This window comes from Eulemur rufifrons, chromosome 6 (genome assembly GCF_041146395.1).
Source record: "Eulemur rufifrons isolate Redbay chromosome 6, OSU_ERuf_1, whole genome shotgun sequence".
NCBI lineage: Eukaryota > Metazoa > Chordata > Mammalia > Primates > Lemuridae > Eulemur > Eulemur rufifrons.
In genome coordinates this window covers 16,627,725-16,654,799 of record NC_090988.1, presented here as the reverse complement: position 1 = coordinate 16,654,799, position 27,075 = coordinate 16,627,725, and the positions used below count along the sequence as shown (strand labels likewise).

The 27,075-nt window shown below is 59.9% G+C and overlaps 1 protein-coding gene across 2 annotated transcripts; it reads right to left on the bottom strand.

Annotated features, from left to right (window-relative positions):
• Positions 1-398: 398 nt before the first annotated feature.
• Positions 399-27,075, bottom strand: BCL9L (BCL9 like). Of its 2 annotated transcripts, XM_069470810.1 has the most exons (10): positions 26,483-27,075; positions 20,116-20,173; positions 11,506-11,607; positions 9,916-10,301; positions 9,111-9,230; positions 5,851-6,061; positions 5,608-5,692; positions 3,212-5,501; positions 2,489-2,770; positions 399-2,059 (listed from the first exon to the last, which is right to left on the bottom strand). In XM_069470810.1, exons 3-10 carry the CDS (start codon positions 11,529-11,531, stop codon positions 966-968), a joined length of 4,494 nt encoding a protein of 1,497 aa, XP_069326911.1. In that variant the 5' UTR covers positions 11,532-11,607; positions 20,116-20,173; positions 26,483-27,075; the 3' UTR covers positions 399-965. The 2 variants fall into 2 exon arrangements, with proteins under 2 accessions (XP_069326911.1, XP_069326912.1); XM_069470811.1 differs by lacking the exons at positions 9,111-9,230; positions 9,916-10,301; positions 11,506-11,607; positions 20,116-20,173; positions 26,483-27,075 and adding an exon at positions 6,160-6,187.

Here is a 27,075-nt window from a genome sequence, read left to right as displayed (position 1 = left end):
GATGTCAGGGCCCCATGTCACCGGTGTGGGCAAACACGCATGCACGTACATGCATGTTCTCCCTGAATCACTCAGCAGCAGACAGGCTGCCGCCCTGGGGGTCTCAGCCCTGCTGGGGCTCACCAGGTGGAAGCCAAGGTGGTCTGATCTCGGTTTCGGTGTGGGGGATCTAGGTCATTTTACCACTTGGGGAGGAGACAGGAATGGTATCCCTTCTGGACCCAGAGACACTGCAAACAGTGGGTGGGGGCATAGGGCTGCATGTCCCTGGGTCCAGGGGAATGGAGGGGGCAATAATTTGAAGAAGGGGTAAGGGTTTCTTTTATCCTTTTTTTTTGTGTGACGTCTATCAAAACACAGAAATACAGCACACACACAAACCGGCACAAAAGCGCAGCGCTCTATTTACAGCTATGGCTGGCACCTGCCCACCTGGCCAGCCGCCTGTAGGAAGGGGTGGGAGAGGGGGTCAGCCACGTCAGCAGAAAGAGGAAATGAGGCAGGAAAAGACAGAAGGAAAAACGGGGGGGTGCAGAGGAACCAAAAGGAGGAAGGTGGGGCTTGAGCAATGAAGAGACGAGACAGTGGCAGAAAGGGATGGGGAGACCTCTCCCTCCTCTCTCCCCCAAGGCCCCCAGACGGACTCCAAAAGCATAGCTGAATGGGGACAGGGTTCAGGGGAAGAGGGAAAATTGAGGCTCCATAGGATTTGGGGGCAGTGGGAAGGGGCAGTCCTGGTGGCCGAAATGGAACAAACCCCACACCAAAATCCCCCACCCCACTCTGCCACCTCCCCTAAGCTGCCAGCACATCTGGTTTCCACAAATGCCACTCCCCACACAAGCCCCCTCCCACCCTCTCCACCCCACCCCTTGACCCAGGCCATCCCAACACTGGAGGGGAAGAACTTTTTAAGGTTATCATATTTGCAACATTGCCCCGGCTTCAGCCCCCAGCAGGGACTTCTAGAAGGGCAGGTTGGCCATGCTGCCCGGCGCCGGGAGGTAGCCCATCTGGCTGTCCAGAGACACACTGCGCTGCCGCAGGGGGTGGGACACCATGAGGTTCTGCTGGGGCGGGGGGCCCATGAGGGAGCCCTGTGGGGAGAGCATGTGGGGGGGCTGGCTGTAGACCTCTCCCCCCACGCCCCGTTGCTTCATCAGCATGAAATTCTGCTGGGTCATGAGGCCTTGTGGAGGGGACATGACGCCCTGGTGCAGGCCGTGGGGCACCATGCCTTGCTGTGGGGGCACACCTGTCCTGCCCAGCAAGGACATCTGTCCGGGGTGGCACATGGACATGTTGAGCCCCCGCTGAACGCCCTGCTGGCCCGGGAGATTGGGGGGCCGAGAGGGGGTCTGCTCCGCCATCATGTTCTGCAGGTTCATGAGATGCAGATTGGGGGGCTGGGTCTTGGGGGGCTGGTTCTCGCTCTTAGGGAAGTACTGGAGGGTGCTGCTTGGCTTCTCAGAGGGGATGATCCTTGATAAGTCGAATTCAGGGATCCCCGTTGGGGTGGGCCGGATCACCTCGCTCAGCTCGGGGTCGTTCAGCACTGATGCCACCCCAGGGAGCACGCCTGGTGGGTATGCGTCACCCATGCGCCCAGCCATGCCTTTGGCCATCAGGTGCTGCTGGGGGGGCATGGGGCCAGGTGGCTGGCTGGGCAGGTCCTCTGGGGGCAGGGGCATGCCTGAAGGGTAGTGCTGCTGCAGGCCAGGCCCCCCGCCCCCGCCCCCAGCGGGGGCCATGGCACCATGGGGCTGCTGCAGCCGAGGGGGGAAGGGCACCATCTGGGAGGAGCTGGGCACAGGCCCACAGGGAGCATTCAGGGAGTCTGGGCCCCCCGGAGCCATCATTATTGAGTTTTGAGGGGGTCCTCCTGTCCCCTGTGCATTGGGGTGCAGTGGAATGTTGGAGCCCAAAGGGGTGGGGGAGGGCAGCATGGTAGGCGGGGGCTCATGGGACAGGGGCTGCTGGCCTGGCAGGTTCACGCCCATGGGGCTCTGGGCAGCAGCTGAGTTCAGGTGCATCTGGCTGGGCTGGTTGTTGCTGATCCCTGTGGGGGAAGAGGATGAGGAGGTCAGACACTGTGTGCACCCAGAAGGGGCAGAATGCACAACGCAGTCCTTCCCACACCCGGCCAGGTGGTGCCAGGGGTGAGAGTGGTCACCAGTGGCTTCCCCTGGCCAGGAGGGAAGGGACTGGAGGTGTTTAAACTAGAAGCCAAGAGACCAAGTTTGGGCCCAGTTCTCCATGGACATATGGCTGGGTGTTGGAAAGACCACTCAAGTGCTCTGGGATGGGTGGCACTGAGTGACTCCAGCGGGTGGAAGAGCATCCTGGGACCTCACACCCCAACCCCTGGGGCTCTTCAAAAGCACAGAAAAGCCAATATGTCCACAGGGCGACTCCTGGCTGTGCCCACTCTCCCCGTTCCCAGTGCCCACATCAGCACTTCTCCCCGGGCCCCTGCCTGTCCTCACACCTGGCCCGGAGCCCTGCTGCGGCTGTGGGGGCGGTAGCAGGGGCCGGTCAGGCAGCAACTCATCGTCTGAGGTGGCGATGGTCTTGATGGCATTGTGGTAGAGCGGGGTGGAGCTGGGCATGGCGTACTTGGACATCTGGGACATCATCAGTGACAGGGGGTTCTGGGAAGGCGTGGGGTCTGGGGAGGAAGTGAACGGTAGGCTGGGGTTCATGAGGCTGCTGGGAGGGTTGGCGGGAGGCGCCGAGGAGCTGCTCCGGGGGCCGCTAGGCGGGAGGGCACCTACAGAAGCAGAGAGACAGAGAGCAGGGCGTGACTGGGAGAGGAAGATGGATCCGGGTGCTCACACTGGGAGGTTCAAGAAGAGTCAGCTTCCCAGATGTCCATCTGATGCTCCGGGCACACCTATGTCCCACTGAACACAGGCTCCCTAATCACCACAGTCCACCAGTCATTAAGCAATCCCTGCAGCCTCAGGGCCTTGGGCAGCGGGAAGACCCCAAGTCCCAAGTACATCCCCTCAAAATGCCCGGGAGATGAGCACAGTACCCCCTGAGAAAGGGCAACACAGCTCCCACCATCTGCCCTGCAGGCAGAGCCACCCACTTCTGCACCCCTGGTACAGACACCTTAACTCCCTGCCCAGCCCCCGTGCAAGGAAACCCACCTCGGGGGCTTCCCATGCCAGAGCCCAGTGCCCACTTGCCTGCCCAGTTCACTCACCCTGTTCCATGTTGCCCAGGGTGGTGGAAGAGTTCATGTTGATAGGCGGCTGCTTGTTCTGGGAGACCCCAGGGCTGGGCATGGCCGTCTTGGGTGAGGCAACCCAGCCCGGAGAAGGCACCGCCATGGAGGGAGACTTGAGCCTGCTGGGCGAGCCTGTGGGTGACCGGACACTGAGGGAGGAGCTGAGGACCTGGGGCGACTTGAGAGGTCCTGGTGGGTTGGCAGAAGGCAAGGGCACCATCTGTGAGGGAGTCTGGGGAGACTTGAGGTTGGCGGAGGGCGAGGTGACTAGGGGTGAGTGCACCTGGCTAAGAGTGGGCGACTTCAGGTGCCCCATGCCCGGTGAGCCCATCTGATTAATACTGATGGTGAGGTCTGAAGGCCGCCTGCCCAGTCCCCGGTTTGGGGCTGAATGCACGGACCCAGGAGGATTGGACGCAGGGGGCAGAGGCATGTGGCTGAGCCGAGTGGTACCCACGTTGCCCATGGGCATTGAGCTCTGCTCAGGGCTGAACATATCTTGGGTATTACCCATGTCCTGGGACATGGCTTGGTAGGATCCCTGGCCCCCAGAGAATCCCTGCTGGCCTTGATTGGGAAACTGTGAAGACATAAGCATCTTCTGCGGGCCACCCATCATGCCACTGCTGTTCTGGGCCCGAACCCGGGCCATCTCCTCAGGACTGAGGCCCTGGGGCCCCATCATGTCCCCGGGGCCCCGCATCTTCTGCGACATCAGCATCTGCTGCTGCGGGGTCATCTGCACATTCAGGTTCATGTTCATGTTCATGTTCACATTCATGTTCATGTTGAGGTTGCCTGGCCCCATGGGTGGGTCCACCTCCCTCAGCCCAGACTGCCCCATGGGAGGGCTGAGGAGGCCCCGGCCTCCAGCAAACTCCATGCCCATGGGAGCGCCCGCCAGGCCCTCGCCACCAGCCATCTGCCCGGGGAACATGGCGGGATCAATTTGCCGGTGTGCTTGCATCATCCGCTCCATCTCCATGCTCTGCCCCATGCCACTGCCTGCCATGCCCAGGGGACGCTGCATGCCCATCGACCGCTTCTCCAGCAACTGGTGCCGCAGCAGCTCCTCCCGGACCCGAGGGGTCATGAATCGCTCCACTTCTCCTTGCCCACCCGGGTAGGGCACGGTGTTCTGGGCAAAATTGCTCGGTCCCCCCATAGGGGGCAAGTCTTCGGTCCAGCCCATGCCAGGCCTCACAGGCCTCTGTATGGCATTCATGGGTACCTCCATGGGCATACCCTGCATGCCCCCAAACCCAGGTACACGTTGTATCTGGTTGCCTGGGAAACGGGGGCCGGGGAAGGGAGGTCCGCCCCGGAGCTGCATGGGATCCTGGACATCCATGGGCGCACGCAGCTGTGCGCCCACCCCTGGCGGCCACTGATCCGCAGGTTTGCTGTGGTAAGGCGGCGGGGGCCCCCTCACCATCATGCCCCCCAGGCCCATCATGTCCTGCAGGGGGCGCCCGCCATGCAGACCGATCTGCTCCTCCTTCCGCCGTTTCTCCTCATAGTACTCCTCCTGCAGCTTGCGCCAGGCCACCTGCTCAGGTGTGAGGCTGTCCTGGCCCAGCCTCTGCATCATCATGTTCATCTGCTGCCCCATGTCCCCGCCTGGGGGGTGCCCAGGCACTTCATGCTCCAGCGGGGGCCCCCCCAGGCTCTGCGTCTGTGAAATCATGGACTGCAAGGGTTCTTCATACTTCTTCAGCCCGCTGGGAGGGGCGGTGGGCGGCTGCTGGGGGGCAGGAGGGGCTTGTGCTGGCGGGCCCCCCTCGCCCGCTCCTCCTGGGGGCCCCTTGAGGAAGGGCTCGGTCTCCCCGCTGCGCAGGAGCAGCCGCTCAATGTCTCGAAGCGTCTGGAGGGACCGTTCCCGATGCTCCAGCTGCTCTTTGGACAGACCCTCAGAGCCCACCAGGCTGCGCTGCCCATTTCCGGTGGGGGTGGCCTCCCCCAGCAGGGCAGGGCCGGTGGCACCACCGGGGTCTCCTCCTGGAGGCAGAGGGTTGTTGGTGGTGGTAGCCGTTGGGGTGTTAGGGTGGGTGCCCCCAGCCCCACCACCGGTGCTGGCAGCTCCCACCGAGTTGGGGGCCAGGTCCTGACTGGTGTCCTCAGGAGGCCCCTCTGGGGGCAGAGCAGGCGGGGCACTGCCAGGGGCCTGGGGTGGTGGTGGCGGCAGTGGAGGTGGCTGGGACTGCGGGGTGCCCGCTGATGGTGTGCTCAGGGGCAGCGGTTCTGGGGTGGGGGGTACTTTAGGGGCCTGCAGGAGGACAAAGGCAGAGCGTGAGACAGGTTAGGGGATGTCCCACCCACCCGCTGTTCACGGAGGCGCCATGCCTGGGTGCCCCACCAGGCACCACGCTCACCTGGTCAAGCTTGGCCCGAGGCACGTTCTGCTGGTGGTAGGCGAGGATGGAGTCCGCCCGGCCCTGCAGCACTGCCTCCGCAGCCCTGCACCAGACGGGCAGGCGCAGGACTCAGAGAGGGGGGCAGGAGGGAGCCCACACCCTCACACGGCTCACCCCCACCCCCTGCCACAAGCTCCCTCAGACCCCAGGCTGAGGGGTGCTGCCCCACCAGAGTGAACTTGGCTTCCCCGAGGCACTTACGTGTTGGCCAGGTGGGTGGTGAAGACATACACAAACTGTGAGGGAGGCTTTCCGGGGACACCCCCGCCCCCAGCCCCAGGGGCATCAGGCCTGAGGCCTGGCGGGGGCCCATGCGGGGGGCCCGGTGCGCTGCTCTCGCTGAGGGGCAGTTGGGCAGTTTGGCCGGGACCCAGCGGAGGGGCCGCCATGGCTGGGTCTGCTACATTACAATCTGCATGAGGACAGAGAAGAGGGAAAGGAGGTGAGTGGCCCAGATGCAGGGAGCAGATCTACCTGGCACCCCCTTCCCAGGGAAGCTCACTGCCTTACAGCTCGTGTGCCAGGGTCACTTGCTGCTGCAATCCGGTGCTCTCCCCAGTCTGGTTTCCACACTTACTCGCCCGAGATCAGTCTTTGACCAGGATGGCAAGGCTGGTGACCATGCAGAGAGGAGGGGAGCACGCAGCCCTTTCCAACAGGCCTCCATGTGCCCAGCATTCCACTGGGTACTTAACAGGTGTGATTTTATCTAATCAACACACCCCTGGGAGGAATGTGCCACACTCCACTTTACAAAGGAGGAAATAAGTAACTCGCCTGTGGTTACACAGCCAGCTAGTGCACAGCCAGGATCTGAACCCAGGGCAGGACTCCAAATCCTGCCCTGAGCTCTACTCTCAGCCTCAGGATCCTGTCACCGCATGTGCACACACCCCGTCTAGTGACCCGGTGGGGGCAGCAGGCAGAAGGCAGAAGCTTCACAAACTGATGATGCAAACTGACTTGACTTTGTGATTTTACGAATAAGGCACATCCTTCCCCCTAAGCTGCTTCATCTGTAAAATGGAAATACCAACCCCCACCTTGCACAGGGGGCAGGCCAGAGAAATTTTTTTTTTTATCAGCAAGTTCAGAACTATGTCAAAGTAAAAGATCAACTTGAAAAACAGAGAGTTAGAAAAGGCGGACATACTGGGAACACTCTCAGGCCAGACCAGCCACCCTCAGCATCAAGAGAAGTTTTGTTCTGTGGTGACAAACGTCACTCTAAGTCCTAGCCTAGAAAAGATCCACAGGGGAGGGAGGAGGATACGTGATGAGACATGACTTAATGGGTACCATGTGTCTTATTTGGGTTGACGGACACCCCAAAAGCCCTGACTTCACCACCACACCATGTAACAAAATTGCACTTGTACCCCAAAAATTTATACCAAAAAAAAATCTACAATTGGTCATCAATGGGTCTAGGTGAGTGGCAGGCCCATTCCCATGCCAAGAAAAACAAGTCAAAGCGCCTGGCCTGCAGACAGTAAATGACAGCATTCTCAATTAAAATAAGACAAACTGCCTGGCCAGGCACAGTGGCTCGTGCCTATGGAGCACTTTGGAAGGCTGAGGTGGGAGGAATTGCTTGAGGCCAGGAGTTTGAGACCAAGCTGGGTAATAGTGAGACCCCATCTCTACCAAAAATTTTTAAAATTAGCCAGGTGTGGTGGCCCGCACCTGTAGTCCCAGCTACTGGGGAGGCTGAGGCAGGAAGATCACTTGAGCCCAGGAGTTTGAGATTGCTGTGAGCTACAGTCAGGCCATGGTGCTCCAGTGTGGGTGGCAAAGTAAGACTCCATCTCTAAACTTGAGCCAGGACAGCAGCCACCGTCCCATGGGCCCAGTGTCAAGTTCCCCTCCTTGGATAAACCTTCCCTGACAGATCTGCCCCATAATGGAAGGGACCCTGCTACTCCAATTTTGCATAGAAGTACACAGGCAGAAGTCTGGGGGGGCTTCAGAGCCGACCTCAATGTGTGAAGGCTGCCTGGAGACAGAGAAGGTGTATACTCAGTACCCACAACAAGGCTCCTGGATACGAGCTATGGGGAAGGAGGCAGGGTTTAGTTCAATAAGGAACTTTCTAGTACAATGATAACAACAAAAAAGCTAACACTGTTCTAAGTATGTTACATGTATGAACTCATTTACTCCTCATACCAACCCTATAAGATAAATAACATTTTTATAGATGAGAAAACCGAGGCCCTTTCCCAAATTTACACAAATAACCTAGGATGCAAACCAAGGCAGCCTGATCACAGAGCCCATGCTATTGACGTCTGCATTAGACTGTCCCTCCGTTAAGGACTCTTCAATACTCTAACGGCAGTACAATTAAAATTGTCACAACGGTTGCCCAGGTGTGGGATGTCAGCAATTTCTTCTTTGTTATTTTCCTGTGTCTTCCTAAGTTTCTACAACAGCGCAGTCTTGTGTTATAAAAGTGAACCAGTGGTTGCAGGGGTGGGGGGTGCAGGGTGTCTGTCCTGGGGGCAGCCAGAGGCTCAGAGTCCACTAATTAGGCCCATGGGTAAGGGGAAGTCCTGGGACTGGATGGTCTTTGAATTCCCAGCCAGCACCACCTCCACAGACATGGTCCGCTCATTCCTCAACATTTGCTAACTGTGTCCTCTGCAGCAGGCGTCGTAACAACGCCTGCCTCACAGCGCTGTTGTAAGAATTAAATAAAACGAAACGTCCAGCGTACTTTCTTCTTTCTACGGTCCCTGCCTTCGAGAAGTTCAAGTGAACATTCTCTGGCTAGTTTCTTATACATTATCTGTCCCCCCAAACAGATGTAAGCTCTGAGGGAACATACCACATAAATGGGTATGAGCTTCCCAGGGGCAGGGGTTGTGTGTGGCCCTCCCCATCACTCACAGAAGGCCCAAACATACACGGATCAATAAAAGACCAAGAGGGGTGGGCACCATCTGCGCCCACTCCTTGTCCTGGTGACGCAGCCCGGGTACTTGCCAGGAGTCAATCAGAGGTTAGGGAAGGGCATCAGAGACACAGCCAAGTGTCAGCTCACACCCAGGCTTAGCAGGGCTTTGCACAGCGGAGCCAACTGTCCGGCTCCCAGGGAGGCTGGACCTTCACCGCCCTCCCTCTGCTGGCCAGTAGGTGGCAGCATAGGCTAGGAATTAGTGGGCAGAGGCACAGGTGATGTGGCCACCTGAGGGAAACCCACCCCGCCTCAAGTCCCTAGGGAGAGGGGGCCACTGACCACCCAGAAGGCAGGGGCTGGGCTGTCACAGTGCAGAGACGGATAGAGTCTGAGAGGTGGGATGGGAGAGAAGGAGCCTGGGCTCCTGGTCCATAGCATTAATACTTCCTGCCCAGCCTCAGTCCTCTGAAGTCCCAGGTAAGGAGAGGGAGGCTCCCTCTGGGCACCATCCCCCAGGGGCACCATGGGCCACAGCAGGTTGGCATCAATGGGCACTCACTGTGGGTGGCCCCAATGGGCTTGTCGTCCTCCTCACTGTCGGGTCCGGAGCACCATTCGTCCCCACTGTATGGCTGCTTCCGCTCCAGCACACAGCGCCGCTTACTCCGGGGTGCCACCTCTGCCCAAGCAAGATGAAGGCAAGCAGGGGTCTGAGTGAGTGCCCAGAGGCCCTGTCCTCCCACACCCAGGGTCCCTCCCAGACCCATTCTCTGAGATGCCCCACCCAAGGGCACTGCCCAGGCCATGGTGGGCACTTTGCCAGCCCTTGGCCCCCACCACACCACCATTTGTTTCTGATTTCTCTCTATAGCCCTGGCTGCCTGACTCCCCTCCCCCCCAACACCAAGCACAGCATAATCCCCAACCACAACTGGTTCTAATTAGGGCTGGGGGGGGAGGGGGAAGCCGCTGCTACTCTTCCAGGCATCAGTGCCTGCTCCCATACGATCCCACCAGGCAGGATACCAAGAGGCTCCTGGGAGGTGTGAGGGTCTGCTCCTCACCCCAGAGCACCTCCCTCTCCCCCTGTAGGGTACTGGAGGGAAAGCAGAGGGGAATGAGACCAGAAGCCCCATCACTCCATGTGACCCCTCCATGGGTGGCACCCTGGCCAACCTCAATCCTGAATGACCTGGTTGTCGGACATGATGGGGTAAGAGAAAGATGCCCATGCATAAATGCTGGAGAGGAGGCAGGGGATGAGGACTGGCAGAGGAGGGCAGAGAGATGGTCTCCCAGCACAGCACGTCTGGGCCTTGGACTGTGGAAGATGCTAGGGTCTTGGGGATGGGGAAATGGGGTACCTTTGGCCTCTGAATCCAGGGACGGGGTTCCAGCCTCTCGCTGCTCTCCAGAGTCCACAGACACGCTCCGTTCCCTCTTCACCTTGCCCTTGAGTGAGCTGAAAGGGGGCACCCCTGCCTGGGGGTTCTTCAGACTTGAGTTGCTAGGTGAGATCTGGTTGGCCTTGGCCCCATGGTTCCCCGCCCCCACGCCCTTTGAGCCCAGGTTGCAGGTGGGTCCTTGGTTCACATTCTGGTGCTGGGATTGGGCCCCGCCATTCCCTGTCTTCCCATGATTGGTCAATTTATTTTCTGGGTGCATTGGCTTGGCTGGGGCAGGGGGGCAGTGGCCGCGGGGGGACAGCGGCGGGCTCCCTGGAGCTTCTCTCCTCCTGGGATGGGGTAACCTGGGAGAAGGTAGGAGAGATGTGAAAAGTTAATCTTGCTAGAGGCTATGCCTGCCTGGACTTTAATTGCCCCATCCTGCCTCACCTAAAGGGGGGGAGCTGAGTGCCATCTCAAGACCGCCAGCTATTCACTCTCTCCTTCTATGGCCCCTCAGACAAGGACTGATGCCCCCTCCACCTCCAATTACAATGAAAACCAGGGCTTTGAGTTGGCAGAATCTACCCACCCGCAGCCCCAACATCCATCAGACTTATAAGCTTCTGAGGTCACCCCTCTCCTCTGGCACCCGAACAGAACTTAAGCATCCTCTCTTCTAGGGTTTGCTGTCTTCAGACTCCTTCCAAGGTCTCAAACCTCAACTCTCAGGTGTCCCAACATCAGCAGAAATGGGCCACAGGACCTGGGGGTCACTGCTCATGCCCCAGTCCCATTCCCCTGGGGAGGTGGGGAAAAGCACACCCAAGAGTGGTACCCACTGGTCCAGAAAGCTCCCTAGAGCTGGAGGGGAAGGCCTGAAGAGGGTGGGCCGGCAGGCAGGAGCAGGAGGAGAGGGGGAGGGGAGCGGTGTGTCAAGCAGAAGGGAGTGCAGCTTGAAGCCAAGGATTCCTGCAGCCTAGGCTGCGGGCCCTTTAAGCTCCAGCCCGCTCCCCCCGCCGCCTCCCCCTCCCCGGAGACCTATTAATAGCCGCTGGAAAGATCACATCACGGGAGAGGATATTTATCCCCCCTCATTCCACACCAGCTCAGATTTATTTCAGTTCTGCTGTCCTGCTGCTGCCGCCTGGCCCTGTCTGCCGGCTTCTCCTGGGGAGGGGGAGGGAGGCAGGCACCGCCCCCCAACTCGAGTTCCCACCCCCAGCTAGACTGAGGCCAGAGGCTGCCATCGGACCCCACAGTAGGGCGGGCAGGAGTCTGCTCAAGCAATTTTAAGGAGGGAAGACCGAGAAGGGACCAGAAGCAGCAGGCATAGCTGGCTGCCAGTGCCCTCTGCCCCCTGGGCTCAGGCACCAAGGCTGGCTGCGGCTCCTGCCTGGTCCAGGCCTTCCCATGCTAACCCCTTTAGCCCACTGGTGGCCTGGGAGCCAGGTGCCCAGGGGGGCTAGCTCTCCAGGCCCGCACAGCCTGGACCTCATCACCACTGGGCCCGTCCCTTCCCCACACTCCACACACACACACATCCCGCCCTCCACGACACCCACACACCTTGTCTTGTTAGCCAGGATCCTCATGGCTCCCACACACAGTGGGGCTACGGCCCCTGTGCGTGCCCAGGGCCCAGCCAGGTACTCGGTACTGGAGCACGGACTGCAGCAACAAGCCCCAAAGAGAAAACTCGTGACTTGGGGAGGGGGTGTGAGAGGGGGAGGGGAGAAGGGAGGACCCAACAGCCCTGGGACTAGGGAACTGGATAGGGTAGGGTGGGACTGGAAAGGGAGGACTACGAGATGGGGTCTTGATCCTAGAGGCCAGTCCTGTCCCCATCCCTCCCGCACCTTGCCCTCAGGGAGCTTGCAGTCTCCACCAAGCTTCTCCCCCGCCAAGGGCTGCAGAGGCAGAATTCACTAAAGGCTGGGTTGCAAAGGTGCCGCGTGGGGCGGCCGTGAGGTCTGCTCTGGCCCCTGGGAGGGACTCCCGCTCCCAGACGCGCCCCTCACCCAGGGTGGGGAACCCCTGGCGCCCCGCCTCCAGCGCTGCGCCCTGCCCCGGGGCTCTCCAGCCGCGGAGGGGGCCCGGGGGGTGGGGGGGGCAATGTCCCACCCCGCCCCCAGCTCGAGGCCTAGCCCGTGCCCATCCCAGCAGGCCCGGGCGGGCAGCGAGAGGCCTGGCGGGGCCCCGGGGCTGCAGCTGGGCTCTTCTGGAGACCAGTAACGCTGGCTCAGATTCCTCCCCGACCGCAAGAATGCAGGAGCCTCCCCTCCCCCCGCCTGCACCCCCACCCCGCCCCCTTCGGCAGAGCCCGGGCGGAGAGGCAGAGCGAGCGAGCGACAGCCAGCGAGGCAGCGAGCGAGCAAGCGGGAGGCGGACAGGGCTGCAGCGTGGTTCTCCAGGCCCTGCGCGCGCGCGGACAGACACACGGACAAGTCCCGCGAGGGGCTAGGCGCGCGCCGGCCGGGCAGACGCTCGGCGAGCCCTGGGCGCCGCCGGGCAGGGGCGCAGAGACCCACAAGCAGCCGAAGTCTGACTCTCACACACTCACAGCTCACACGTGGACAGGGAGACAAAGACACGCACGGAGCCCAGGAAACTAGAGGCGCGCTCACGCCCAACCCGCGGAGGTGTGCCCGAGGGCGAGGGAAGCACTGGCCCGAGCGCGAACCGCTGAGACGGCCTGGGGCGCGCGCAGACGCCGAGGCTGCCCCAGGGCTGAGTGGGAGCTCCCCGACTCATTGAACAGATGCAAAGACTGAGGCCGGCCACCAGGGAGCCATAGAAAGTTGAGCCTGGTAGTCACAAAGAAACACACACGGCCACGGAAGATACGTCGACAGACTTACACATACACACAAACCTCACCCAACCACCCCCTGCCCCGGCTCAGCCCTCGTCCCCACCCCTCCACCCCCCAGCAGCCCATCCCGGTAAAAGGTGGGGAGGGAGGGGGAGGAGTCTTGGGCCCAGGAGCTTTGTCCCGATGACCGGCCCAGCCAGACACCGGTTCACACTCCGCTGCTCCCCGCCGGGCTGGGCTGGGACCTCAGGGTGAGGGGGCCCCACCTGTCACCCTGTGGGAGTCTAACCTCAGTTTAACCCTAGGGCGCATTGGCGTCCCCACTCCAGCTCTGTCTCTGGGGAGGCAGGCTTCTCAGGGAAACGTTCCAAAGTCCAGGGCCTAGCTGGGAAGCAGCCTGCCACCCCCATCTCCTGCATCGCAACCAGGGAAAGAGCGAGGCAGGAGTCACTGAAGACACCTGGGCTTACGGGCAGATCTATGGCTGACATGCATCTCAGGCTCTCACCTTCACCACCTGGCTGATTCCCCAAACTACCTACCCCATCTCACAATGAGGAAACTGAGGTCTGGGGAAAGGAAGAGATGTGCTCTTGGGTCACGTAACCAGTACGTAGCAGTGCCAGGACCCTCATTCCAGACACTGCAGTGACACCTCCCCACCCCATGACTACTCCTCTGAGCCTACACTAGATGGGTGGGCTTCCCACATTCCAGCCACAGTGCCTGGGCCCATGTAAGGGGGAGGGAGAAGGGAAGAGCAAGGGTCATTCATTACCTCCTATGTTTACAGCCTCAAAAATTGGGGACCTGTCATAATTTGGGGAGGGCCCTCTCTGGTGGCCAGTCAGGCCTAGGCTCCTCCCCAGAAGCATCTTAGAGTCAGTCACCTTCCCCTCTAGGACTCCACCCCCTCTCCCACCCAGCTGCAGGGCGAGCTGAGTCAAGCATGCATGAGTCAGGACTTTCCCATCTCACACCTCCCCCCTTTACCCCTCAGGAGTCTGCCTCAGCTCCCAAAGACCCCTCCTCCTCCACCACGCTCAGTCCCAGAAGACACCTGGAAGGCCTGGCCAAGGGAGCCAGGAGGGCTGATTCCTGGCCCTTGCAGTTTTTAAATGAATGAAGGGAGCTTCCTTGTTTCAGGCCAGGAGCCCCTGAGATGAAGAAAGCAGAGCGATGGGGCTCTGGGAACACATGGCTGTGGCTCCCTCTTAGGCGTAGGTTGAGGAGGGGTAACGTGCTCACAAACAGGGAGCAGGTGCGAGTCACCTGAGTGAAAGGCCAGGAGCATACCCAGGAGAATGTGCCCGGAGGAGGTGGCTGAGACAAAGAGCCTGAGATCATTTGCCCCCTCTGTGTGACACAAGGGTGGGGAGCTGACAACCTAAGTGTTATAGTGGCCCTGGCCCCGGCTGGGGGAGGGAGACAAGGAAGGCTCCCATGCCCAGAGCCTCCAGGTGTGACATCCCAGCCCAGAGCCTCCAGGTGTGACATCCCAGCTCTGCTCAACACAGAACTGCTACAGGTAGGGCAGGCACTCCCACATCCAGTGGCAACCTGCCTATTTCCAGCTGCCCCCTGGGCTGAGAGCCTCTGCTTGGTTCACCGGCTAGCCCACCAGTCTCACTGCCTAGCTCAGAACCTCCCCAAAGAGGCAGTGAGAAAGGGCTTTGGAGAGTCCATGCTGCCCCATGCAGGGGGCAGACACCTCCAGAGAGGAAAATGTGCTGCCAGGACCCCCTGCTGGGAGCAAGGGGTGGGGTGAGATCCTTGGCCTCTGGTTCAGGGAGATACAGTCCTGAGGAACAACAAGGTCCCAAGTCCCCTTTCTCCTGGGTGTCGGGACTCATTGGTCCTTAGAAGCTCTCCTCTACCACTCAGGTCACTTCCTCTTCCTGAGGTGGTGACTCAGCCGGGTGGGGAGGTCAAGGATTCATAGCCCAGCAGGAAATCTGCTCAAGGACCAAGGTGTTGCTGGGGGACCCTCTATGTGGGGACTTCCAGGCTTGGGGGGCCTTCCCCTGGCCCTGGTTCCTAGCAGGTCTCTCCACTTCCCCCCACCCAGTGCCAAAGGAGGCCATGCAAATCAACCATTTTTGCTTGGGAGGTTTTGCCTGGGAGTTTCCAACCCCACCCCACCTGCAGCCCCAGGGTAATGTCAGACAACCCCAACTCTGCAAGGCCATGGAAACTCCTACTCCCAGCCCTTTCTAGTCTGGGATCTTTGAACAGTGTGCTTGGGGGAGGGGGATTCTGCCCACTGTCCCTTCTGGAGCCTGCAGGTACAAGTGGCATTGCCTAGACAGGCCTGAGGTCACCTCACTTCTCTTGGCTCCTACTCCATTGCCAATGTAGCCAGGCCTTGGGAAGCAATCATGCCCTGGCAATGGGGTCCCCCCAAGACTGCTGCCCAATCCCTGGCTGCTCCCTCCCACATTGGGGAGGGGTGGAGAGGGGGTGGGGGGCACAAGGAAACAAGACAGGGCAGGAAGCCCAGGCAGGCGGCGGGCACTCTGGGCCAGGCACAAACAGCCAACACAGGAAACCACAGCCCACCCCCGCCCACCCCACCCGCCCAGGGCTCTGGGAGAGAGGAGTGCCAAAAGCCTTGTACCCCAACAGAGGCAAGGGCCAGGGGTTGGCCCAGGACAAGGGAGGAGCAAGAAGCTCTCCAGTCCTCTCTCTGCCCCAGACCCTACCTGGGGAGGGGAGAGGAAGCCAGGCTGGCAGGGATGGTGCTGCCTCTTTAAATCCACCGAAATCCTGACCTAGGCCCAACCCAGCTCTGGTTTCACAGGAAGGAAAGGAGCTCAGGAGCCAATAGGGCAGGCGGTGGTGGCTGGAATTAGCCCCACCGGCCCAAATATATCTGGTCCCCCGCCTGCCACCCCACTGGCACTTCCTGCCCCCTGGCACCTGTACCACGATGGGGGTGGGAGAGGGTCTAGGTGCTCCTCCTTACCCTGTGGGAGACCCTGATCTCAGGAGGTGGCCTATTGCTGTGTACATGTAGGTAGAAGGTGACTTCCCAAGCCTGGGCTCCCAGAATAGGAAGAGATGGGCAGGGCAGATCCCTGTGGGCCCTCACCTGGCCTCAGTCCTCCAAGGGGTTAATGTGGCCCCTATTTAGGGGGGTAGGGGTGGCCGAGGAACCTCCTCCAAACTGCCTGGCTGCTGGGAACAATGGGGCCATTGTGGGAGGAGTGGAGTGCCGCAGACTGCTGGCACAGCCAGTGCACCACGGGGCGGGACCTCACCCAACGCCTGCTCTCTCCCCCAGGTACTGCCAGAGGCACAGACATCCTCCCAGCCCCCTAACCTCGCCTGCTGGCCCAAACTCTTGGCACTAGCAGCACCTGGAGGGCCCTCTAGCTCAGCCCACGTTGACATCCAGGCTGCCATGACCCTCCAGGAAGTAGGGGCATGTGGGCCAGGACTGGGAGGGGGTGGGGGGTGATGAGACAGGATGTGTGCCTGTGATCCTCCTGCAGGGGAGACAGGAAGGCCAAATGGGGTTTCTGGTGTCAGTCCTGGCACCCTCAGGCAACAAGGGCTTAGGGGATTGTGAGAGCAGGGACAGGCAGGGTCCCCTGCCGCGAGGCCTCCTTTCCCAAGCCCATTCCATAAACCTGCTCTCTGAGGAGGTCCCCTACATGGCAGCCTCACCCTAGGGTTGGGAAGGCAGCAGTGTGGCACAGCGGAATGGGAACTGAATTTGCAGTCAGGCAGACAGAGTGCCAATCACACCTTGCCCCTTCTGAGCTATGTGGCCTTGTCCATCCCTTCATTCCTCTGAACCTCAGTTTCCTCATCTGCAAAATGAGGATAATTTTATAGAGTGAGATAATAGTGGTGAAACTAACAGAATGCCTAAGACATACCAGCCCTCGTCAAACCACCTCTGCACTGGTCCCCATCTTTACGGACTGCCATGGCACCCAAATACATGAGCATTTGGTAAAAGTGGGTGTTGTCCAGATATTTGCCCTTTGAGTGTCCAGGTGAGCAGGGCCCATGGGCATCACATTAGTGGTACCAAGTACAAGCTCCTTCTTCGAGCACTACCCTGGGCATCCCTGGGCTCACCGCCACACTCAAACCTGGAGCATGAACCCAGAGAGCAGCTGTCCACCCTCTCAGTCCAGGTCTCAAAACCCCAGGAGGTGAGTAAAGGGGGACATCCCTTCAACAATGGCCAGCCTCCCTTCTCCAGGCGCCCCTCTCCTTGCCTGACCCCGTGGCAGTCATCTGCGGTGTTTGGGCTGGGACCTATTGGAACTTAACTCTCTTGCCATGGACCTCTTTGAAGAGTGGAGAGTCTAGGAGAGAAAGAACTACAAGCAGTACTGGAAAGCAGGGGGTCCAGGGAGAAGACTTGTTCTCTTCTCAACTAGAGAGGGCTGTACCTCTCAGGGTGGCTCCACAAGCCCCCAAAGGGTTAACAAGTCCCTAAAAATAACTTGCTCCCAGCAGGACCTGCTGATCGGAACCCTCCAGCCATCTGTTCCCATTTTCTCCCGTTCACATTGGAACATCTGAAACCAGCCCCAGAGCCCCAGCCCGATCCCAAAAATAGCCCCAGCCTGCCCAAGGAACAGGCCCCAGGGGCTGGGCACAGGAGCATGGCCAACCCAGCAGTGAGGCATGGCCTCAGCAGACTGTGAACTCTCAGGCCCCAGGCCCATGGAAGGGAGGTGTTCTTTTTGGACCCAGAGAGAGGCGGTGGGCTGGAGCGAAAGGCCCACCCATCTTGGTACCAGGCCAGAGAGGGCACCTGCGAGCCAAGCCCAGGCCTCAGAGCCAGGAGCCCTGGCATCCTAGGCACTTCTGCCACATCTTGATCCCCAGAAGATTTTAACCACCTGTCTGCATAGCTCCCCTCTCACGGTGGACACCCGATCCCTGCCACCCACGCCTGGGCTCTTCACCTAGAAGTTCTCAAGCCTCAGCCCCTCCAACATCCGCTCCCATCCCAGGGCCTTTAGGAGCCCTGGCCGCCTAGCATCACTCAGCATTCTCCCCTGTCCCAGGGCACACAGGGCAAAGGCAGAACTTTTTGTAGCACTGCCCATGCAGCCCAGGGAAGGATTCAGGGGGTCCTTTGGCCCCCGGGGATGCTAATATGACCCCTCTCCATTTATGGGCTTGAGGATGCCCCCTCCTTGCCCATCGGTGTCCAGCAGGCACCAGGCATGCCCATCGGGGTCCCTCTACACATCACAGGCCTGGGCACTGCCCTTCCACACTCAGGGAAAATGCCCAGGCAGGTACAGGGAATCCAGCAACCCCAGGCCCTGAGGCAGACCTAACAGCTGCCATCCAGGTCACAGCTCCACAGGGCCACTTTTCTCCCCAAGCAAGGTCCCTGTCCTCTAGGTCAGGAAGGAGAGGAGGCGGCCATTTAAGCCATTTAAGGACGGAATGTCTTGTTCGGCTGGTGAAAGAGCAGAGAGCAGCAGGGGCTGGGGCGGTGGGAGGAGTGCTGGAGCTGAACTGAGCAAACAGCCTCAGGGAGGGAGGGCTGGCCCTGGAGACAGCCAGGGAGAGGGAGACGTGTCCTAAGCTCCCCAGGCCTCCTGCAGGCGCATGGCTATTTGGCAAACTTGCAATCAAGACGTCAGCCAGCACCTCCAGTGGGGAAACTGAGGCAGCAAGAAGGCGGATCTGGAAGGGAATCCAGCAATTTGAAGTGCTGGAAAGGCTGTCTCTTCCCCACCCCCACACTCCCTCCCTCTCTATCAATTCTTCTTCCCCTGCTAAAGCCCCTGGGAGAGCCAAAAGTTCCTGTGAAGCGCTCTGACTAATAACGAGGAGGAAGATGTCCAACATTTATTGAGCATTTACTCTGTAACTGCAACAGTCCTAGATGCTTCACATGCGTTACCTAATCCTCAGAACAACTCTACAAGAAAGTATTTATATATTCCCCACTTTACCAATAGGAAAAGGGAGGCACAGGAAAGTTAAGTAATTTGCCTAAGGCACACAGCCCATAATTAGAAGAACCGGGATCTGAACCCAGACACTCTAGCATTTGGGTTCTAAACCATTTCACAATACTACAGATTCACTGTGGTATCAGTCCTCTGAGCTATGGTGAAAGAATGGGTGCACAGGCCTCACCCACTCATTCCACACCCCTCCCTCCGTGCTTGATGTGTACCAGGTCCTGCACTGGGGCCAGCTGCTGCCCAGGGAAGAGATCAAAGACAGCGTACCGCTCCCTACCCCCTCAACACAGGTGCCCCGCCTGGCCTGTGCCTGTGCTCCCAGACAGGGCAAAGTTCCTGGGCCTCCCCCAGCCCCGCCCACCCCAATCCGTTACATCCTCAGCTACCCAGGTCCCTAACGGTCAGGGGAGGGTGCAAGGCAAGTTACCAGGAGGATGGCACAGGGCCAGGCTGAGTAGTCCCAGGCTAGGGAGAGGTCTGCTGCCCCTCCCAGGCCCCAGACGGGGGTCAAAGGTCAAGTGGGACTCACAGTGAAGGGTGGAGTCCAAGCCCTGCTCCTACCCACCTGCTCAGCCACACCTGGCCACTACCCACCACTTTTTTCAAGGCCTGAACTGAAAGCAGGACCACTTCCTCCCTATCCCCAGAGGCAGTGGCTTCCAGTGGGGAGGGTGGGGGCATTCCTTGAGTAGATTAGAAGCCTGCTTGCTCCTCCCTCCTGAGAACAGTCTAGGAGAAACTAAGCGCCTCCTCCCTGTCCCCAGCTTTCTCCAGCTTTCCGTAGTCAGACCAGGAGCCCACAGGAGTGTTTGTTGTGAATTCAGGGAGTTGTTGCTAAGTAAGGAAGGAGGGGGCTGGCGGGAGGGAGAGAGGCTGTGTCTGTCTGTGTGTGTGTGTGTGTGTGTGTGTGTGTGTACACGCGCTGCGCCTAGGGGACCAGGGCAGAAACCACACTATGGGGGCTGGTAACCACCCTGGGCCACCGGAGCTGTAGAGGCCAAAGCCAGGGAGGAGGAGCCAGTACTTGGGATAACCGGGAATCGTACCTTGCCCTCCAGAGAGACTGCACTGAATCTCCCCACCTAGCCCCAGTCGCACAGCACCGGGGAAAGACCCCGCTTAGGAAAGGGCTGGAACTCTCGCTGGAGTCCAGCTTTAACCCCTCTGGTCCAGCCCCAACCCCACTCCCCTACCGGGTCCTAGGTCCGAAGCCTTTTTGCCCACCAGGAGCCAGAGGAGACCTCCCTCCTCTGGCCAGAGGGGAATGAAAGGAGAAGTGGGGGCAGGAAGCCAGGAGGAGGCAGCTCAGGAGACAAAAAGCCAAGCGGGAGGCTAAGCCAGGATGATGCGGCGGCTGCGGACAGATCGGGGAGGCTGAAAAGGACACACATAAGCACACGGACCTCTCACCTCAGGAATAATGTGTGTCAGGCTCAGGCTCAAGGGTGTGGTCTGGGATGGGGGCTCCCTGTGAAGAAAGGGTCACAGCTAGAAGCCCCCTTCCGCCCCCGCCGCCGCCCCAGCAATCTGTGCCCCTGCTCCTCCCATCACCCCAGCCCCAACCCCAACACACACAGCATGTAAACACGTACACACACGGACACACAGCCTGCAGCTCCAGGAAGTCTCTGAGCTACTCAGACACCACCCCCCCAGGACTTCTGTGGATTGGCTGGGAGCCAGGCCTGACCCAGCTGCCCCACCACGCTGCTCCCCCTCCCTACCCTGGAAGCAGGGAAGGAGAAGGCACTGGAAGACCTTAGAGCTCCCTTAAAGCTTGGCCCACAGGGAGAGAGGAGGGGGGGACGACTCCCAGGACCTGGCCTGAGGATCCTGCGGGGAGAAGAAGGATAGGAAGGCCTGAGGACCCCAGCTTCCAGCACCAGCCATCCCGGGGTTAGCCTGTGTCAGGGAAAAGGACGGCTGTGGGTTCTACCTCCCTGTGTGGTCTCCTTGGCTACAGCCCTGGCCCCCTGAAAACACAAAGTCCTGGGGACCTGGTCTGGTTGGGAGGGCCTGGGGTGAGGGACTCTGGTTTAGCAGTTCAGTAGGAGGGGGCTGGGTGAAGCTCCCACAGCAGGCGGGAGGGAGGCTGGTGGCTGGGCTCAGTTTGTACTGGGGGGTCAAAGGGGAGTTCTTTTCCGAAGAATTCTGGGAGAGACGCCAACTAGAGCAAGCTGCTAACCACCCCTCCCTCTCTCTCACTGCACTGGGGTGGGGGGGTGTCCCTGCCAACCAGACTTAACCCACTCCAGCCTGTGCTGCTCCCGGGCCCAGACTGGGGGGTTGTTGGGGAGGGGACCTCTGGCTGGGCTCAACTTTCATTTCCAAGACTCATGAAGAGCAGGGTGTCTGCCAGCACAAGGAGCCTGGTTCCACATGGCCCCGTCTGGCACTGCCCTGCCCTACCGCCACCTGGGTGACTTTTCTGGGCCCATCTCCTGAAGGTGTCTACAATGACGTGTGTGTGCGTGTCTCAGAGACAGAGATTGAGAAATAAACTAAAAATTCCTTGCCAAGGCCCTCCTCCTGCTGGGTCACAGAGCACTGTACCAACCTGTGCCTCTACCCCTCCCTTCCTCCCACTGCACTGTGGGACCAGAGGTGACCGGGGTGGGGGTGCAAAAGGCACAGGTTTCCCTATGTCCGCCTCCTGCTGCTGTCTCCACTGGCCCTTGACTCCTACAAACACCCCTGCCCCAGCCCTTGCCCTCCTCACTGCCACAAGAGCTTCTAGAGGAACATATGCAATTACAGCCTGGGATCCCAGAATGGCTCATAGGGAGGTATCAGGGGTTCCAGCGCCTGCATCCCATGCCGACATAGCTCCACTAAGACCACCCTTGCTTTAGCCAAAACAAAAAACAAAAAATAAAAAAGCCCAGGAATCTCCCCTTCTGTAGAACACTGTCTAGCTGCAGCGGGAGGGAATGAGATTAAACATCAAGAAGGACTTCCCAGGATCAAGGCTATAATGGCAGCTGGCTCCACCCCAAATGCCTAGATTCCAGGCCCTTCTGTCTTCTGCTCAGGCTAGAAATATGAGTATCTTATCTTGCTTAGCTATTTGGAGAAGTCAACTTTTCTAAACCTTAAATTTGCCACCAAGCTCCCAGGTCTGATAGAATTGGCTGTTCTCCCAGTGACGCGAGTGACCCCATGGAGGGAGGTTAGCTCCCTTTCCTCAACTCTTTTCCTTTAGAGCACTGGGTCTCCACCCAGACTAACAACCACCACTGTATCAGCACAAGAAGAGGGTGGACTTACTAGAGTTACCATTCACACACACACACACACACACACAAAAGAAGAGGGTGGACTGCTGGTGTGGGGACCCCTAGAGGTGGCGGGTATCTGTGAGGGCCAGAGGGAGAGAACCCAGCCTTCAGGGACAGTTTATCCCAATCTCCCCCACTTCACCACTCTCTCTCCAAGGATCACAGAACTGCCAGAGCCTTGGCCTCACTCTAGGAAACCTCCCTATCAAAGGGCAGAGGACTCCATGTCCCTGGGAGCTGCAGGGAGACCTGTGACTACACACCCCAGACACGTTCCCAGGGAAGAGAAAGGAGGAAAGAGGAGCAAATCGGACATGTGTGTGCACAAATGCACATACACACATCAAAGAGACACGCCCCCAGCACACACTCTTTTCAGAGATACCCCAGACACGTGTAGCTGAGAGACAGACACAACTTCCAAAGACGTATATGCAAAGACATTTAAAAATAACTCCAAACTTTCCACAAGTGGCCCCTTAAGACCCACAGAGACTCCCATATTCATAGAGACAGCCCAGGAGAGCTCGAGAAACACACACACACACCAGCCAGTCACACACACCACTGACAGAAGACATACCCACATTGGGACGTGCACACGGTAGTACGCGGCCATGTGCTAGCACACAAACTCAAACACACAACCTTGCAATGCACAGCGTGAAGTCAGATTAGAGGACAATGTTCCAAAGCGCTAGTGGGGAGGAGGGGAGTCTGAGAGGGGTGGAGAAGTACTCAGGGATTTCAAAACAATCCTGGTTTCGAAATGCTGGAAATGCTGGATTCAGGGCCATTCCCAGTTGGGGGGGGGGGCGGTGGATAGTGAGGGGGAGGGGAGGACAAGCCAGTCCAGGGCTGCCAGCCCATGGGAGGCGGAGAGCGGCTGGACAGACGAGTCCCAGCCCCTGCGGAAGGGGGCCTAGAAAGAGACACCAAGTTTAGGACGGGCACTGGCCTAGGGCCAAGCAGGGAGGGCCTGGGCTGCTGGGAAGGAGGTAAAGGAGAAGGCTCTGCTTTTGCCACCGATAGGAAAAGTGAGAAGGGGATAGGGGGCCTCCTCTCCCCACAAGACTGACAGTAGGGGAGAACCCCTCTGTGTCCCTTCCCCTACTCATAGGCAGCAGTGACCACCTTCTCCCCTCCAGAGTGGCACTCTGACTCCCCTTCCCTATCCACCAGCAGAACCCCAAGGTGGGCCAAAACTAGTGGGTCAGAGCGGGTAGGGGACAGCAAGGGCCTGCAGGAGTCAGGGGTCTTCCATGGGATCCAGGATGCCCCCTACTCAAGGCAGGATAGGGGGCATCCCCCTGGAAACCCAGGGCTTCCTGGGACCCTTGGGGGACTGAGGCAGTGTGACATACACTCACACCCAGGAAGTCACCCCTTCCAAGGCAACCAGCATGCCCTTACCGCCAGCCCCTCCTCCAACCTCTAGGGAAAGTAGGCAGAGATCTCCAAGGAGGGGACGGAGGGGAGGTCAGTCCAGGCTGGGGGTGGGGCTCTGGAGGCCTGGCCCTGGCACCAGGCAGAGGAAATTCCAGGCTGTAACTTCAGGCTCCCTCCAGGGCCACCCATCCAAGTGACATGTACCAGCTCAGGAGCTCTGGTGCTGTGGCCTTCCTCACCTGGCCCCTCCACTCCTGACCCTGGCCACCCAGCCCTCCAACTGGTTCCAGCCCCAGCTCTGGGAGTTAAAGGGCGGGCCTTGGGGGAACTTAGTCCTCCTCCTCAGTCCTGGCAGGAACCCCCACCAGTCCCATCCGGGCCCTTCTGGCCAGTCAGCCTCCTTTGCCCATATCCCTGGGGCCAGCCCCCACAGTGTGGCTATGGGCGGGCAGCTGTCAGGGCTGGCAGGCAGGGGCAGAGATGCCAAGCTAGAGCAGCCAGGCGCTCAACAGGTTGAGCCAGTCCCTGGAACAGCTGCCCCACCCCAGGGAGAGCGGGCCTGGCAGAAGCTCTCTGCCCGCGGCACCCAGCCTGTACCCGCTTGGCTCCCACGGCTGCCCACTTTCCCACGGTGCCATCCCCCCTGCCCCCTCCCCCCAGGTCAGCACCCGGGCAGTGCACAGGGCCCTGGTACAAGGAAAGAAAGGATGCCATTTCCCTGTCACCCTGGGTGCTGAGGCTCTTGAGGTGCCTCACTACCAGCAACCAAGGAGCTCCAGAAAGAGTAAACATGGCATCAGCGCAAAAAGAAAGAACCCCAGAGTGCCCCCACCTCTTTGCGGCCTCTTCTCATCCTGGGAAGACTGGACACTCAGACACCCTGGCTCCCCAGAGCTGCCCCAGGGTGCTGGGACAGAACTTCAGCGTGTGGTGCCAGAGGCAGTGTGGGGTGCCCCCAGCTCCTCCTCTTAGACTCCTTGGAGGAGGGGCTGCAGAGCTGGTGATAGTTGGCTCCCTCCGCTCCTGCCAGAGCTGCTGCTGCCGGCAACCCTGGTCCTTTCCTCCCACCCCACTCCTGGGCTGCACGGAGCTCCATCCCAGCCGCTCCCCCGACAGGTGGGCAGCCCCGCTTTGCACAGCATCTCCTTTAACCTAAAGCAGGTGCCAGGCATTCCAGCCCTTGCTGAGTGGACATTGCCACCCCCTAAGACTCTGCCCAGAAGGCTACTGCCCTGTCTGGTCCTGGAAGTTGAGCCCCCAGCCTAGGGCTCCTGCTTAACCCAGGTACCAGGAGTTGGGAGACAGGAACCTGCTCAGTGGAGTCATGGGTGCCCAATGCAGATTCAACAAGCAAGATCGCTAGGTCCCAAATTGCCACTGATGTGCTAGCCCCAGATTTCTGTGGCCCACCAATCCCTTTCTAGGACCCTGGGATATCTTCCCTCTCCCTTGACTCCCCACCATAGTAGTCAGGGACTCATTCGGAGCCTTCAAAATCCATCTCCAGCCACAGGACCCCTGCTACCCGGGGCACAAGAACCACTCAGGATCCAAGATTATAGGTATTCTACCCCTCACCATCATGCCATCCTCATGAACCCCCACACCAACCCAAATAGGACCAACATGGATAAGCAGAGAACCCCTAAAGGGAGGTGGCCCAGAAGGCTGGACTTCCAGGCCTGGTCCTCCAAGGCCAAGGAGGCAGACCACCTGGGAGAGGTAGCACCTTCCTTCCTGGCATCAGACTCCTCACCTTCCTCACCCGTTCTCACCCTGTCCTGAGGCCTCTAGCAGCAGGACCTCAGAGCTGACACCAGGAAGACAGGGCCTGAGCATGCTCTTCCCCTGGGGCCATGAAATCATGGTCCTGACCCAGAGAACGCAGCTCCTGTGCTGAGGAGCAGCAGAGGAGCAAGGCAGCCCCTGCCCAGAAGTGGCTGTTCCCTGGAGAGGCTGAGGAGAGGGGGAGAAGAAGGGGAGTGGAAGCCAACCCAGCCTGGAGGTCTCACTCGGAGAGCTGCTCAGGGGCATCTGCAGGGTTATAACAGATACAGTGCAGACAGCTTTCCTAGGTAAAAGAGTAAACCAAGGCTGAGGGGTGAGCAAAAGATCAAGGGGGCCTTGGAGCCCCTTTCTGAGTGCTCAGACACATGCTCAGCACACCTCTCTGTGCCACACTTTCCCTCCCTGCAGCAGAAGTCCCCCAGACACAGACATAGACACACACCCCAAGCAGCAGACAGACAGAAAGAGGAGGGAGGGGGTGTCAGAAAAACCCGGAAGGAAGGAAGCTGGACAGACAGACAGAAGCTGATCCTGCCTTCACTGCTCCAGAAAGACACCCTCCAGACTCCAGGACTCTGAGCAACATGCTCCTTCTCAGCCTCCTCAGTCTCTCCTGAAATCAAATTCCAGCAGCCCTGGAGTAGGACCTACCCCAGCCAAGCAAGAAGCCTAAGCCTCACTTCTCTTCCCCACATTCTTCCCCCAAGGGCTCCTCTGGACCAAGGCAGGGGCCACCTCCCCTTAGCAGTGCAGGGACACCTCCAAGGAACTGTGTGACTGCCCCACCCCCCAGCCAAGCCCACACCACTCAGAATCCTTGGCAGGGGAGACTCCTCACTCACAGCCCCTGCTGCTCATAGGCACTGCCTGGGGGCAGAGGATGACCCCCAGCTCTCCTCAATCCCAACCCACCTCCTTCTGGAGGCTCCCATCAGCCAGGAGAAGAATACTGGGGAGCCGAGACCCACGGGGTTGGTGAGCCTGGGAGGGGGACTACATCTCCCAGAAGCCCCCAGGGCAGGGTTCGCTGCTCCAGCTGGCCCAAGGCCGGCCTTGTTCTCTGCGCTAGGGTGGCAGGGTCCCCTGGCTGCCCCTAAGTCCTTCCCACTGTGCTCTGGGGCTGCCAACCTGATTGGGGGCCTAAGAGTACCCTCCACTGACCCTGGGGGCGTACCCCGCCCCCTAAAGAGCCTGGGGGTGCGTGCCAGAGAGCAAGAGACAATCAGACTGTGTTCCCCCTCCCCAGTTCAAACTGGCTCTCCCTCCTCCCGCCTCTGCTGGCCTGGCATGACTTTCGCCCTCGCCCCCAGCCCACCCCTCACCTCGCGCGGGTTGGGGGTCCTCACGCCAGGCCGGAGCTGGACGCCATGACCAGGTCAGGGTCGGTGGGTGGATGGGGGTCCTCCTACTCGCCAGTTGAAGATGCAGAGGGGGCGGGCAGGCGGTGATCTTTTGATCCTGGACGCCTTGATTTCAATACCAGCCCGGCCCGGGAGAGGGTATCCGGGAATCGCTGGGCTCCTGGGTTCCTGCCTCCCAACCGCGGAGCATGGTCTTGGGGCGCCGGGCAGCGGCGGGAGAGCGCGCACACCCGCCCGGGCCGGGGCTCCGGGCTGGGGTCTCGGCCCCGAACCTCAGGACTCCGGCTCCTGCTCCTCCTCCCTTCCTTCCTTCCTTCCTTCCTTCCTTCGCCTCCTCCTTTCACTTTCCCCGAGGCCCGCGGGGACGGCGGGCGCGGGGCGGGGAGGGGGCTGTCTGGGCGCTTATTGTTGGTCGGACGCCGAGGGTCCGGGTCGCAGCCCCCGGGCGGCGCGGCGCCGGGGGACCCAGGCGTGCGGGCGTCCAGCTGGCTGGCTCCGGGCGGCGGCGGTGGTGCAGCGGCCCCGAGTCCGGGGCATGTCCGGCCACTGGCTCC

Bases quoted from the DNA above. Each gene is read 5' to 3' on its own strand.
- BCL9L (XM_069470810.1), bottom strand. From the start codon at position 11,531: ATGAGGATCCTGGCTAACAAGACAAG. The intron at 6,062-9,110 runs GTGAGTGCCCAT...GTCCTCATGCAG, and splicing joins GCCCATTGGGGCCACCCACA to ATTGTAATGTAGCAGACCCA. The intron at 5,693-5,850 runs GTAAGTGCCTCG...CGTCTGGTGCAG, and splicing joins ACCACCCACCTGGCCAACAC to GGCTGCGGAGGCAGTGCTGC.